This window comes from Artibeus jamaicensis, unplaced genomic scaffold (genome assembly GCF_021234435.1).
Source record: "Artibeus jamaicensis isolate MK-2021 breed Jamaican fruit bat unplaced genomic scaffold, CSHL_Jam_final contig_2259, whole genome shotgun sequence".
Lineage (NCBI taxonomy): Eukaryota > Metazoa > Chordata > Mammalia > Chiroptera > Phyllostomidae > Artibeus > Artibeus jamaicensis.
In genome coordinates, this window is record NW_026521468.1 from 7,102,898 (window position 1) to 7,116,540 (window position 13,643).

General features: G+C 61.1%; 1 protein-coding gene across 1 annotated transcript in view; it reads right to left on the reverse strand.

Moving 5' to 3' along the window:
- Positions 1–13,643, reverse strand: part of DNAH17 (dynein axonemal heavy chain 17) — an 81,624-nt gene that overhangs the window by 43,765 nt on the left and 24,216 nt on the right. The window contains exons 25-39 of the mRNA XM_053660379.1: positions 10,830–11,078; positions 9,646–9,768; positions 8,900–9,247; positions 8,709–8,800; positions 8,215–8,341; positions 7,462–7,614; positions 6,028–6,153; positions 5,816–5,923; positions 4,950–5,081; positions 4,625–4,785; positions 3,983–4,139; positions 3,256–3,360; positions 1,218–1,375; positions 703–841; positions 354–581 (exon numbers count right to left, since the gene is read on the reverse strand). Coding sequence (XP_053516354.1) covers positions 354–581; positions 703–841; positions 1,218–1,375; positions 3,256–3,360; positions 3,983–4,139; positions 4,625–4,785; positions 4,950–5,081; positions 5,816–5,923; positions 6,028–6,153; positions 7,462–7,614; positions 8,215–8,341; positions 8,709–8,800; positions 8,900–9,247; positions 9,646–9,768; positions 10,830–11,078 — 2,406 coding nt within the window. The remainder of the gene's footprint in view (positions 1–353; positions 582–702; positions 842–1,217; positions 1,376–3,255; positions 3,361–3,982; positions 4,140–4,624; positions 4,786–4,949; positions 5,082–5,815; positions 5,924–6,027; positions 6,154–7,461; positions 7,615–8,214; positions 8,342–8,708; positions 8,801–8,899; positions 9,248–9,645; positions 9,769–10,829; positions 11,079–13,643) is intronic.

Consider the following 13,643-nt stretch of genomic DNA (forward strand, 5'->3'; position numbering starts at 1 on the left):
CAGGGGAGCCCCTACCCCGAGTCGGGGAGTCGTGACCCTCCCGGGTGGGTGCTTATAACGTTGCACCACTGAGGCTGCTGAGAGTGCCATAGGCTTGCCCACCGCCCCTGAGTTCCACCTGAGACCCCCGGCCCTGAGACAGGACAGGCCAGGGCTGGAGGAGTCGCTGGGGGCTGCAGGGAGCTACGGTGTGTGAGCGTAAGCGACCGGATGGCCTGGCCACCTCCCCCAGCACGGCACCTGCCACACAGGTGCCCACCCCGTGGGCAGGAAGAAAGGTCCTGGGCTGGCAGGAAGCTCGGACGCGCTGGGCCCCCCTCACCCCACTGGACTCCGGGCCCCAAAGGACCCACCTTCTCAAAGTTCAGGTCCCGCTTCCTCGGCACATCCAGGGCGGGGAAGAGGTCGCCGATCAGCCCCATGAACACCGGCAGGTCGTCCGTCACGATCTTGGGGATGTTGAAGTCCCGCAGCGCCCGCATGAGCACCTGGTCCTCCGCGCGGCTGGGGTCGCCCCTCTTCAGGGAGCCGGCCACCACCAGCACCGACTTGATGGCCCGCAAGCCCCAGTCGTAATGGTCCTGCCAGCCGAGGGAGCGGCGTGGGCCTGCGGCCAGGGCTCCGGGACGCCTGGCAGGGCCCGCTCCTCCGTGCCCCTGTGCACCCGAGGCCCCGTGGGCCCAGGACTCCGCCAGCACCCACCTGCTTGGAGAGCAGCTCCTTGCACAAGGTGTAGAGCGTGATGAACTTCCTGGCCAGAAGGCGGGCCTCCAGGAAGCCCTCTGCCACCAGCATGATCTCGCATATCAGCTCAAAGTCAGGGACAACCATAGCGCAGGGCCTACGGGGTCAGCGGGGTCAGCCCTGGCTTCTCCTCTTCTGCCCAGACCCCACTCCCTCCTCCCCCCTCCCCACCCAGGGGCACACTTCACCTGTGGGTGGGGGTGGGAAAAACCACATCACTGGTCTAGATGCTCCCAGCCCCTCCCCTCCTTCCTCCCCACCTCCCGGTCTTCCTTCCCCCTCTGCACCAGGTATCTTTGGGCCCCCCTCCGAGAGTCACCCTGAACCCGGCTTCCCATGGCCTTGGTGGGGGACCCTGCCCCAGGTGGACAGAGCAGGAGACACCGTCTACTCCTCAGGGCGCCCTGGCCCGCTGGATCCCGTCTGCCCCCTGTCTTCTCTCTCCCGGCACGCCGCCCCCTCCCAGCACGCACCTGAACAAAGCCTTCAAGTTCTCGGGCAGCTCCGTGCGGCCCGCGTACCCGGGGTTCATGGTGATGAAGATGCCGACGGTGGGGATGAGGCGGATCATCTCCCCCAGGAAACTGAACGTCTTTTTCTTGGCCCGAATGGCGTCCTGGACGCACTTGACCTAAACCGCGGGCACACAGACACAGCCGTGCGGGCGCGGCCGGCTTCCCTGGCGTCTCAGTGTGCGGTGGCTGTGGACTGGCAGAGGCCCCGGCCTCCCTTTGTGTAAATTACACTTTACGTTTCGAGACGGCCCCAGACAGTGTGCGGTTGTGAGACCGCACGCCGAGGCTCCGTGGGCCCCTGCCCCCACGGCCCCAGAGGCAGCGTCGCCCATAACAGTGCCGCAGCCTCACCACCAGCGGACGGTCAAGACCTGGGATGCTTCTGTCACCAAGGGGACCCTCCTGTCACCTCTGCAGCACACCCTCCGCCCTCCTGCCCCAGCCTCTCCTTGATCTGCACGACCTGTCTGCAAATCTGTCATTTCATGAACGGGACTAAGTGGCTCGTGCCTGTGTGACTCTAGATGGGCTTCTGTCACCAGCAAAATGCCCTGGGGAGTCCCCCAGGGTGCCGTGTATCTGTGGGCTGCCCCAGTCGTTGCCACCTGCTGTCCCACCTCCTGGCTGTCTCACCAGTCCCGTTCCCGCTCTGGCTGCAGCAACTGACAGCAGCCACCTACCTGCGAATCAGACAGGGTTTAAGGAAGCCGGTACCGGGTGACCTCTGAATTACAGGGGATCTTTGGGGCAGGCAGCTGCAAACCTCCCTGCCACCACGTGGGGGTGCCCACGTCCAAGGTTGAAACCACTGAAGGCCTCACTGCTGGAGTCTGTCTCACAGGGACCAGGGCTGGGGACTGGGGACTGGGGTCTGGCAGGGCTGGACCCCTGAGAACATTTTGCTGGGTCACCTGTGTGCGAGGCCTCCCCTTCTGTTCCAGTTCTCCCCCCTTCATTCCAGGCAACAGTTAAGTGCCTGAGAAGGTTCCATAGAAGTGTTCTGGCATCTGACTTTGGGGCTGGGGGAGGGGGATCAGTACTCTGCTACTGCATTGGGTTGGGGGCCCCAACCTGCTCCGAGGTTCAGGGACAGTCCTGCGCAGAGGAGGGCGACCGCGGTGCAGGGTGCCCGTGCCCCGCACTCACGGCTGACTTGCCAGCAAACCCATGTCAAGGAGCCCACTTCACAAAGCAGGAAGGGCAGGGGGCAAGCAGGGACCTGGGCAGTAAAATCAGTCGCTCCAGGCCAGGCCTTACCCGAGCATCCAGGCCCCCCTGCTCCTCCCACGGCTGGGGTAACCAAGGGGCTGCTCGGTCCGCCTGCAGCCTCGCCTTCCCCAAGGTCCGCAAGGCCCGGCTCCAGTGAGCGAGAGTCTACCCATGTGTGTACTGTCGGGTGGGGAGAACCACAGCGCCAGCAGCACCCGGACTCCGGACTCGGAGGCTGGCCGCTGCTTCCCCAAGGGAGCCCATGGGCGGCCTGAGACATTTGTCCCAAACGCAGACTCACTCCTCTAAACACACGGGCTTGGCACACACGGGCAACAGGGCGATGCTGCCCCCTCTGAAGGCCCGGCTTCGCCTCATCCCAGCCTCCCCCCTCACTTCCTGCGCTCACACTCAAGTGTCCCCAAAACACGAGGGCACATTTCCTCCTTTTCTGCTTTTCTCCCTTGCCTTCTGGTTCTCCCCCAGCCCCCTCGTCAATCTGACGAACTCCTATGCGTCCTTCAACACCCAGCTCCACTGATACCCGCAACAAAACCCGCGGTCCCATCCCTCGTCTTCTACTCAGCCACGTGGAGGCCGCCACAGCGCGTCCTCACGCTTCTCGCTTCTGTCTGTCCGACCACGGCCCGGGCCCCGGACGGGCTGGGCCCGCGCCCACCTCCGTGCCCCTCGGTCGGGCTGAACGAACGCACGGCCAGAAGGCTCGCCCACCCCGAGCGGCAGAGCAGTGGGTCGCAGATGGGACCGGGGAGCCCGGCGGCCCTACCTGCACGGCGATCACCGACAGGACCTCCACAGAGATGCGGTTGAACTCGTCGAAGCAGCCCCAGGCCCCGGTCTGGGCCAGGCCCTTGTAGATGTTGCCGCAGGACTGGGAAGGAGGAGGGGGAGGAAGGGACGCTGCGAGCCGGCCTGAGCCTCCAGCCACACTCAGGGGTCCGAGTGTCCGGCCCAGGAGCACTGGGGCCCCCGGAGGGTGGCAGGCAGGACGGCCCACTCTCCGGAGGGGGGTGATACCTAGTGGGGTGGGTGCCAGGAAAAGCCCCTCCTCCTCTGTGAGGCCTTGGCACCCAGACCCCCTAACTGGATGGGTCAGGGGCACATCCGCTCGAAATCTAGTCGGGCCACAGAGAAGAGGCTTCCCTCACACGGTAGGGGGTGGTCAGGGTGCTTCCTCGTGCACATGGGGCTCCCTCCACAGGCAGTGGGGGAGACTGGGGCTGGTTTGTCAGCCCTGGGGGCCTCTCCCAGACACTCTCCTGGTGCTCCAGAGGCCCTAGCCTCCCAGGGGGCCAAGGCCACCAGCAGGACCTCAGGGGTTGGCCTGAGGGGCGGAGGCCCTCAGCCACCTGGTGCTCCCTCCTGGGGTTCAAGGCCTGGCAGCCTGCAGGCATCTGGAGCCCACTCGGGGCGGGAGCTGCGGGCTCCTGGGGCAGGGGCCCAGTCGTGTCCCTGAGGGGGTCTGGGGCGCCGCCTGCGGCTGCGGGGCAAACCTTGTAGTCCATCTGCTCCGAGCAGTTGAAGACGTACACCATGGTGCCCAGGGCCCGGCCCAGGTCCTTCGTTGTCTCCGTCTTCCCGGTCCCGGCCGGGCCGGCGGGGGCCCCGCCCATGATCAGGTGGAGGGACTGGGTCAAGGTTATGTAGCACCTGTAAGGGACCCCCGTTCGCACCGGTGCCGGGACTCCCAGCGGTCCGCTGCTCTTTTACTGTGCTTCATGACACCCGCTCAGCCCCACAGGCAGGGAACGGCTCGAGATGTGACTGGGGAGCGAGCACCGTGCCAGGCCACAGGGGGACACCGCATTCCCAGAGGGCCTGCTCCTAGCGAGCGGGGCTCACGAGGAGTCACACCGTAGTGTCCCCATAGTGTGGGCCCTCAGAGAAGTCGGACAACTCCCCCGAGGCCGCACAGCCAGTGTGGGAGCGGGGGAACTGGAACGCAGCACCCAAGGCCGGGCACCTGGCAGCTCCGATGGCAGTTCGCCCGACCCAGGTGCCCGGCTCTTACAGCCTCAGCAGGACCTTTGGGTCTGACAGTGGGAAAGAACCAACAGGTAAACCTGCGATCTCCTCTCCCGAGAGGTCCAGGGTCTTGCATGGTGGCCCCCGGAGGCAGCCTGGGGCGTCCTCACCTGTCAGTCAGCGGCGTGATGACCAGCCGAGGCGTGTTACCCAGGTACTCGTATGAGTACTGGATCTGGGCGTCGCAGATGTTGGCAAAGCAGTGCCGCTTCTCCTCGTCCCAGCGATGCCGCAGCTGCGACTGCCAGGTGAAGGCCTGGGAGCTCTCCACCTGCGGGCGGTCCGAGGGCCAGCCTGTCCCCGGGCCTGTCCCGAAGCCCAGGAGCCCAGGGGAGCGCTCCCACCCCTCCCGCGCCGCCCCCCCCCGTGCAGGGGCGAGTCTCCATGAGGGACAAACTGGTTCCCCAGGCCCCCCCCAACCCCTAGCGCCCGTGCCTTGGCCGTGATCATCTTGGCCACCACGTCGCGGGCGTGCACGTCGATGGTGCAGATGGTCATGATCTTCATCCGGTCACCGGCGCTGAGGTTCCCGATGAGCAAGGTGATGAGCGCGTTCAGCTGGCTGATCTGAGGGAGCGAAGGCCCCTTGGATGGACGCTAGGTGGCGCCCGCCCCTCGCCGGGTGGTTTCCCGCAGCGCGCCCCGACCCGGTGTGGGAGACCACCCCGCTCTTGTCCTCGGCAATGAAACGTAGAAACAAGTTCTCAAGAGTCCCCACCTCAGGGCGGGACAGCCGTGGAGCAGCCACCCTGCCCCGTGCCCCTGAAAATGACGCAGTAGGAGAAACTCTGGTGCCGCGGAAGGTGGTGGATACTAAGTGAAAACACTGGATTGTAAAGCATTGAAAAACAACAAAAACCATAGAAAATAAGGGGTGGGGTGCATATTTTTACATATAAGCGAATTATGTGAACACAAAAGATTGCAGTAACAATGTTATATATGTTTAATGCGAAGCACTTATATAGTATATATTAAGTGATAGTATTAAAATAATATTAGAATAATAATTAGGTAATAATACTTTGAAAGCAGTTGTATCTGCTTTTCCTTCTTCTGTATGGGTAGCTTTTCCTTTTTCCTTTAAAATACCATCTTTAGTTTTAAAATTCCTAATCAGGAATCTTTCAAAATAGACCCGTGGTAGCACGTGATCATTTCCAGACCAGAAATTCAAGTGAGTCTTTGTGAAGCGGTTACTGGGGCAGAAGCACCGGCGCGCAGGCAGTATCGGACTCGCCCCCGCGGGGAGTCTCTGCGCTCGGGGCAGTTTCCCGCGCCCGCCCGTGCGGCCCCCACACCTGCTTTTTGTTGTAGTCTTTGATGGCGTTCTCGTATCCCTCCTCCAGGCGCGCGAACGCCATCCCCACCTCCGTGGTCCACCAGATCTGGGTGCACGTGAGCGCCACCTGCAGGCAGATGGCGCGCGGCCGGCGCGCGGTGAGCGGCCCCGTGCACCCGGGGCCTGCTTGGTGGCCACCCCGCTCAGCGCGCGACCCCACCACCCGCACACCTGGGCCGCGTAGTCAAAGATCCACTGCTCCCTGGGCTTCTCCTCGTACGTCACCACGGCTTCTGGGATCTCGTGCCGCAGCGTGGCGCACATGCGGTCCAGCACGCGGTTCAACCAGACCTCCACCTGCGGACCGGGGCCACACTGACCAGAGAGGCCGTGAACGCATCTAATTCCAACGACTTGCTTTATTATTTAAAAAAACTGGCCCTGGCTGGTGTGGCTCAGTGGACTGAGCACTGGCCTGTGAACCAAAGTGTCTTGGGTTCCATCCCAGTCAGGGCACATGCCCGGGGTTGCAGGCCAGGTCCCCAGTAGGGGGCGTATGAGAGGCACCCACACATTGATGTTTCTCTTCCTCTCTCACTCCCTTCCCCTCTAAAAAGAAAGGCTTTAAAAAATTAAAAATACTGAGTATTTGTCACATCTCAGGGGGGAACATGTCGAGCTTCTTCTAGAGAAGGAAGAATGACCAGTGGGAAAAGTGGGGCTGGGAAGCCCAGGGGTGAGCGGGCATCGCCGTGCCCACCTCCTGCTGGCGCCCCAGGTTGCTGCACCTGTGCCCCCTCCCGACGGGTTCTGACGGATGGAGCCCCCGCCTGCTCCTCATGTGCACTGGCTCAGGGTCCAGGACCGACACTCGGGACAGGCCTGCCAACAAGCCCTGTTTGTATTTTAAACACAAACCCTCAACGGCCTGCCACTGGGGAGGGGGTTCATCGCGCCACTTTTTCTCTTTAACCACCATCCCGTGTGGGTCGGCCTTTGCCGCGGCTCGCAGTCACTCTGAGGAGCGGGTCTGACACTCGGAGATGGACGGATCCCGCTGCAGCCCGCCACCCACCGCGGCGGCCGGCACTTGAGTCTGAATTGCTGAAGCTCTCGTGTGAGATTTTCCCCCCAAACTGACTGCCCTCTGAATCGCATTTTGCTTAGGCTGATGTCAGCATTGGCTCAGTTGGTCTGTCAATTCTTGGGCAACGAGCAGTCTGGGGGCAGGGCTGACCAGGATGTTTGCCGTCAGCCTGGGGGGGGGGGCTGGCAGCCTTGCTGGGAAAGCTGGGAAGCGGCATGGGGTCCCCAAGGTCAGGGGACCTCCACAGCCTCTCCAACGGATGAGGCCAATGGTTCTCCCCAAACAGGCTCCAGAACGTGATTCGGGTGTGTGCAACCCCCTTCAAAGCCGGAGAGAACTCCGGTGCCTTCCGTTAAACTCTTTCCTCCCCTCTTGTCCTTTCTTTTCTCTTTTTTTCCGAGACCCGCCCCCACACACTGTGGGGCGGGGCTGTGCTGGGGACCTGAGAAACCAGCCCGTTCCTCGCTCACTCTATTAAGGCAGAGGGGAGAGGGCAGAGGGACCGTCCAGACTGGTGGCGTCGCTCTTGTCAGAAGGCGTGTGGCTCTCACACCCGCTGCCCCGTGTCCCGCACTCGCCTGCCCCGAGAGGTCACACTCGCTGTCGAAGTCCATGTACTCGTCCTCCTTGCTGTACATGCCCAGCCCGCACTTGAGCGGCTTCCCATCCTCGCCGAGCTGGAACTTCAGCTTGCACAGGCTGTCAAAGAGCTTGGACAGGTGGCGGCTCACCTGGGCCGGGCGTGGGGGGCGACACCAGGGTTATGCGACCGAGGGGCTCCGAGGGGCACAGGCAGCCCGTGCTCCCTGGCATTTTGAAGAGTCTTCCTTTTGGGGGGTGGATATACTCCCCGTTCTCTGGCCAACGTTGGCTAACAGGCATAGCCACCCAAAGGGACAGCAGAGACTGCTCTCAGGCAGGACCCAGGAGCCAGCCTTGGGGACGCAGGCTGCAGAGGCCCTGTGGCTGTTCCTGAACATTTCTTTTCCTTGGTCAGTTAACCCTCCCTTCTCCAGGAACCTCTTCTTCCTGGCCCAGAGGCGGCTTTATGGGTGGGGGCAGGGGAGGAGTCCAAGGGCCGCCTGGTGAGGGGCGGCTCCCTCAGCCCCTGGCATCGAACCCACTTCCCAGGTGAGAAAAACGAGGCCCGAGAGGTAAAAGGCAGGGTTCTCGGTGAGTCCCGTGGTCCTGCCACGGCTGGGCCCCGAGGGGTTTCTGGTGTGGACGACCTTGTGGAGGGGACCCGGGGACATTGGGGACACTGCTCCACAGTCCCAGGGCTACCCAGACGAGGCGAGCACGGGGCCCGCCTGGGGGGGCGGGCCGCCTACCTCCACGGGGTCATTTCCGTTGGAAAGGATGTCCAGGAGGTCAGCCGAAGACACAAAGTAGAACCTCGGAAAAGCCAGTCTCTTGGTCTCCAGGTACTCGGCCAAGGCCTTTTCGCACATGGCCAGCCTAGGGGGCGGGGGACGAGGCCGCTGAGGCCCAGGGCACAGAGGGGCCTCTTCCAGGCCAGCCTGGCAGGTGGACCGGGAGCCGGGGACGCCCTGTCTGCTGTTCACAGCCCAGGTTTGACCAGCCAGGCCCACTCTCTGCTGGCCCCCGGCTCTGTGGGCGGGTGTCCCTGATGGGAGGGAGTGCGTTTAATCCGTACAACGGTTGCTCCCTCCCTCTCGCCCGGTGTGACGGATGTGACTGGGGAGCACCAGCTCCCGGGGCAGGGGTGTGGGAACCCTGACCTGGGGCATTTTTGCCTCGCTCTGGCCAGTCCTCGGGTTCCCGTACTGGGTGGTCCCTGGTCTAGCCAGACACGGACACCTACCTCTTCTTCAGGTCCTCAAGTTTGTTGTACAGGCCGGGCTTGTTGGTGGCTTCCACCACATTGGGCGTTTTCACTGCATCTTCCATCAAGGCCTGGGGACAGAAGGGGACCGCCGAGGTGTCAGGAGCCCTGCTTCTCCAGCACAGCCATCTCTGGACGTGCCCAGGCAGGGGCGAGACGGCCGCACTGACCTTGAACTCCCTGTCGATGTCGTCAAAGCGCTGGGAGTCCTCTGGCAGCTGGGCGCGGATGTCCTCGGAGCCCACGAAGATGCTCTCCAGGTGGCTCCAGGTCCTCTGCACCTCGAACCATATGGAGATGACCGAGTCCGCGGTGGACAGCTTCTGCTGCCAGCTCGTCACCTCCTTCAGGAAGTGGGACAGGTACTTGGACATCATCAGGTTCTGCAGCTGCACCTGGTTGTCCTCCAGCGTCTCCACCAGCACCTCGTCCGACTTGAGCATCATGAGGCCGGTCCGCGGGTGCGGCTCGTGCTCGAACTCCATGGTGGACCAGGTGCTGTCCAGCGCCTTCAGCACCTGCGGGGAAGGGGAGCCGGGGCGGTGAGCGCCGGGCGCAGGCGCCGAGAAGGGCCTCTTTAAGAAAGCCAAAGTGTCCACGAATGTTACGCACGGCAGCCAAAAGGCGGAAGCCACCAAAATGTCCATCAGTAGATGGTGGAGAGACACGGCAGAATATTACACAGCCGTGAAAAGGGAACGAGGTTCCGACACACGCTACTGTGTGGATGCACCTCCAGAACGCGAGGCCGTGGGGAAGAAGGCAGGCACAGAGGCCACATGTCCTGGAAACGCCCCGAGCAGACAAAGCTACAGAGACAGAAAGTGGGTGAGCAGCCCCGCAGAGCTGGAGCCCGGAGTGGGGTTGGGGGGGTGGTAAAGGGCATAGGTTTCTTTTCTGTGATCGTCAAAGGTACCTTCTCCATCCCGGACTCCTTCACCGCCTTGTCCACGATGTTGCGGACCTCGTCCTCGTACTTGTGCAGGTTCAGCTGCAGCAGGTCCGCCAGCGTGGTGTCCTCCGACATCTGGAACTTCACCTGGGCGGGAAAAGCCGGCACGAGGCCACCTGCACTCCAGTGGAGACGCCTTTGTCCCTCACAGACACGAGCTCGGGGAGCGCCTGGGCTGCCCGGGGTGGGTGAGCTGCCTCCCCGGCCCTGCCTTTCCTCCCCGTGGAGCCGCATGGTGGCAGAACCCTCCTACGGCGGGTGGAACGGGGACCCCCAAGTTCACGCCCCACCCCCGACCTCAGCATGCAGCCTTATTTGGACACGAGGTCTCTGCAGATGCAAAGGATTGTGGGGGGACCTCACCCTGCCTGACCCTGTGGGGCCTCGGGCCCAGGGCAGGCGCTCTTACAGGACAGAGAGGGGTCCGAAACACGGCAGGAGGCCCTGTGACCGCGAGGCAGAGAGGCAGCGCATGTCTCTCCGGGGCCCCGTCTGCTTGTCTTGCCATCTCCCCTGAGGCCCAGGCCACACTGCGCCCACTCCTCCCTCCCGTGGAGGGACGACCTCCTCCCAGCAACCAGAGTTATTGAGGAACATCCAGCCCACGGGCCCGCCCCAGTGTGACCGCGTGGGCCGTGGGTTCTTTCTCTGCTTCCGTGAGAGCAGGGCCATGCTTTCTTTCCTTCTATCCCTGACATCTATGTGGGGGCCCTTCTGGGGGCTGTCGGACACAGCTTTGCTCAATGTTAGCTGGTAGGGGGCGCATTCCCACTGGCCTTCTGGGGGGTCAAGGCCAGGACCCCCCTGTTAGGAGATGTCCTTGGGAAGGTCTGGACACCGGGACGGTGCTCCTGGAGGGCAGAGGGGACTCAGGAACCTTTCATCCCCCCAAAATTTCCTGAGTGACACTCAGCCTACAGCCAGCGCTGGCTACGCATTTGGTGGGGCCCAGGTTGAAGTGGAAACGATGGGGCCCTTTGTTAAAAAATTCAGAATCTCAGGACGGCGACCGGAGAACAGTCAGCGCAGGGCAGGCTGCTCGGAACCGGGAGCATGAAGCCGCCTCGTCCACACAGGCCTCGGACGGCCCCCAGCCCCACGCACTCGGCGGAGCGGCCCAGGCCAGCGGCGCGCGTGGCCGGCGGTACCTGGGTGGCCTGCATCAGCTGCTGCCAGTGGCGGTCCCGGATGGCCGGGTTCTGCAGCTCGCTCACGGCGCGCAGGGACGTGATCATGTTCTTCACGGTGTTGTCCAGCCCCACGAAGGCGTCCCAGGTCCGCATCTCCTTGTCCAGGGACCTCACGTCCTTGGCGAACTTCTTGCAGTCGATGTCCATCTGCTCCACGTTGATGTTCTTCCACTTGGTGGTCTTCCAGTCGTCGATGCTGGTGTTGACCTGCGGGGGGAGCCACTCAGGACGGCCCCCCGGCTGCCCGCCCCCGCCTCCACCGCTCCTGCCCAGCGAGCACCACTGGAGGGGAGACAAGCTCGCTGCAAAGACACAACTTGGAAGATAGAAACGCCGAACTTTGAAAGATACAGCTTGAAGGTTGGCAGATAAAACATATGTTTTGGCAGAAAATCAGGACACAGAAGGCCCGGACTACAAGTTCAACCTCTGCGCCTGACGCCCGCAGGACACTCCGCCCAACGAGAGCGGGGCCTGCTTTTCCCCCTCAGGTGCCGTGGAGCACCCGCCAAGCGGAGCCACGCCCCGCGCCGCACAGTGGGCCAGGGCACAGTGACAGTAGTGGAAGTCACAGCGAACTAGGCACCCGTGGGAGAAAGGCAACAGGAAAGCCCCCAAACGTTCAGACATTAAAAGCACACTTCCAAATAATCCAAGGCTGGAGAGGAAAACCTCAGGGGACATCAAAGGTCACCCAGAACTGAAGGCGATATCCAAACAGGGAGGACGCAGCCCACGCGGAGCGGCGAGTTTTACAGCGCTGTTTACTCTGGGAAAGATGAAAAGTCTCAGACCGGTAAAAATCAAGTCAAGGAACTAAAAACAGGGCAAAGTAAACCCACAGCAAGTAGAAGGGAGAGAATAACAGATAGGACCAGACACCGGTGAAAATGACATTAGTACAACAGCGGAGAAATGTACTGAATACGAAGCCGGTTCTTTGAAAAGTCAGTACAATTGATCATTTACGACCTCCCGTCCTGGAGACAGAGGTTGTGGCTAGAGGGAAGGTGCGAATGGCCAGTGTTGGGGAGGCCACTGGAGAGGGCGACGAGGGGAAGCCGTGGCAGCTTCACCCTCGTGAACCAAACAGCGCGGAGGAGACGCAGCAGCTCCTTGAAGGCCGCGGGTTACCGGACGCGCCACCAAGCTTCTCGCACAGCGGGGACAGGCAGCCGAGCGGGCTGCACCCACCGAAGAAATGGAATTCGTAACCCAAAACCTCCCAGAAGAAAAATCTCCAGGCCCAGGTGGCTTTCCTGAAAACTTTATCAAACAGTTAAAGAAGAATTCACACCGATTTTACACAATCTCTTCAAGAAAATCAAAGACGAGAACATCCGTCAACCCACGCCACGAGTCTAGCATTACCCTGGTGCCGAAACCAAAGACGTCACAAGGAAACTCCGGACCAAACTTCATGTGCACTCAGGTGCAGAATGCTCAACAAACGGTTGGCAAGCTGAATCGAGTGACACCTGGAAAGAGTCGTAAGCCATGACCAGACGGGGTTTATTCTGACAGCCGAAAATCAATAATGCCACCCACCATATCGGAGAAGAAAAATCACCCCACCACATCAGCTGGCACAGAAGGACACTTGACAAAATCCAATACCCATTCATGATAAAAACTCTCAGAAATAGGAATAGAGCACTTTCTCAGCTTTAAAATGTATAGCTAGTTATCCTGCTTAGCAGTGATATACTGATCTCTAAGGCAAGGGTGTCTGCTCACATCACTCTTATCAACACAGTACTGAAGTTCTAAGGCAAGAAAACAAATACAAGACGCACAGTTGGCAAGGAAGGAGGTGGTCTTATTATCTGTGCAGAAATTCCCAAAGAATCTATTTTTAAAAACACCCCTACAACTACTAAGGGAATTCAGCCAGATTACAAGACACAAGGCCGACATGCAAAATTCTATCATATCTGTGCACACCAAAACGAACATCTGATAACGAAAACCAAAAGCTCAGTACCACTCACAGTCACACCGAGAGAGAGAAACGAGAAGCAGTTAGATCTAAATCGAACAGCGCCTGCGTAGAGTCTGTGCGTTGAGGTTACTGACTGGAAGGCGTCACAGGAGACTCAGGTGAGTGGGGAGACAAACCACGTTCACGGACTGGAAAACTCAATGTGGTGAGGAAGTGCAACTAATGCAAGTCCTACAGAAACCCCAACAAGGTTTTTTTTGTAGGTATGACAAGCTTGTTCTACAATTTGTGTGGACAAGTACAAGCCCTGGAAGTAGCAGAGCTGTTTGAAAGAGAAGAGTAAAGTGGCAGGAGTCACTCCAGCCGCCGTTAGCCTGGCAGGCAGACGGCTCGGCAACGAGACTGCAGCGTCGCAGAGGGTCGGGCACAGCCAGGGGAGAGGACAGGGAACCCACGAGCACAGCTCCACGAGAACAGGCTCAGCCGGTTTCTGATGATGGCGTGGACCCAACTGGGCGGAGGGAGACCCGCCTTCCCAACAAGGGGTGCTGGGCCCACAGACATCCCCAGGCGGAGAAACGAACCTCGGCCTACACCTCCCCCCCTGTACAAAGAGTGACTCACGGTGGATCAGGGACTTAACTGTTGAACGTGGCCCAGTACCACCCTTAAGAAAAAAGCACGGGAGAAATCTCTAGAATGGCTCTCTGATTTGACGCAGAAGGCCCTGCCCAGGCAAAAGACTGACGGCTGGGCGTCACCAACACCAGGAGCTCTCGCGCCTCGAAAGGCCAGGGCCGGGGAGGCGTGGCCCAGCTCCAGACCGCAGG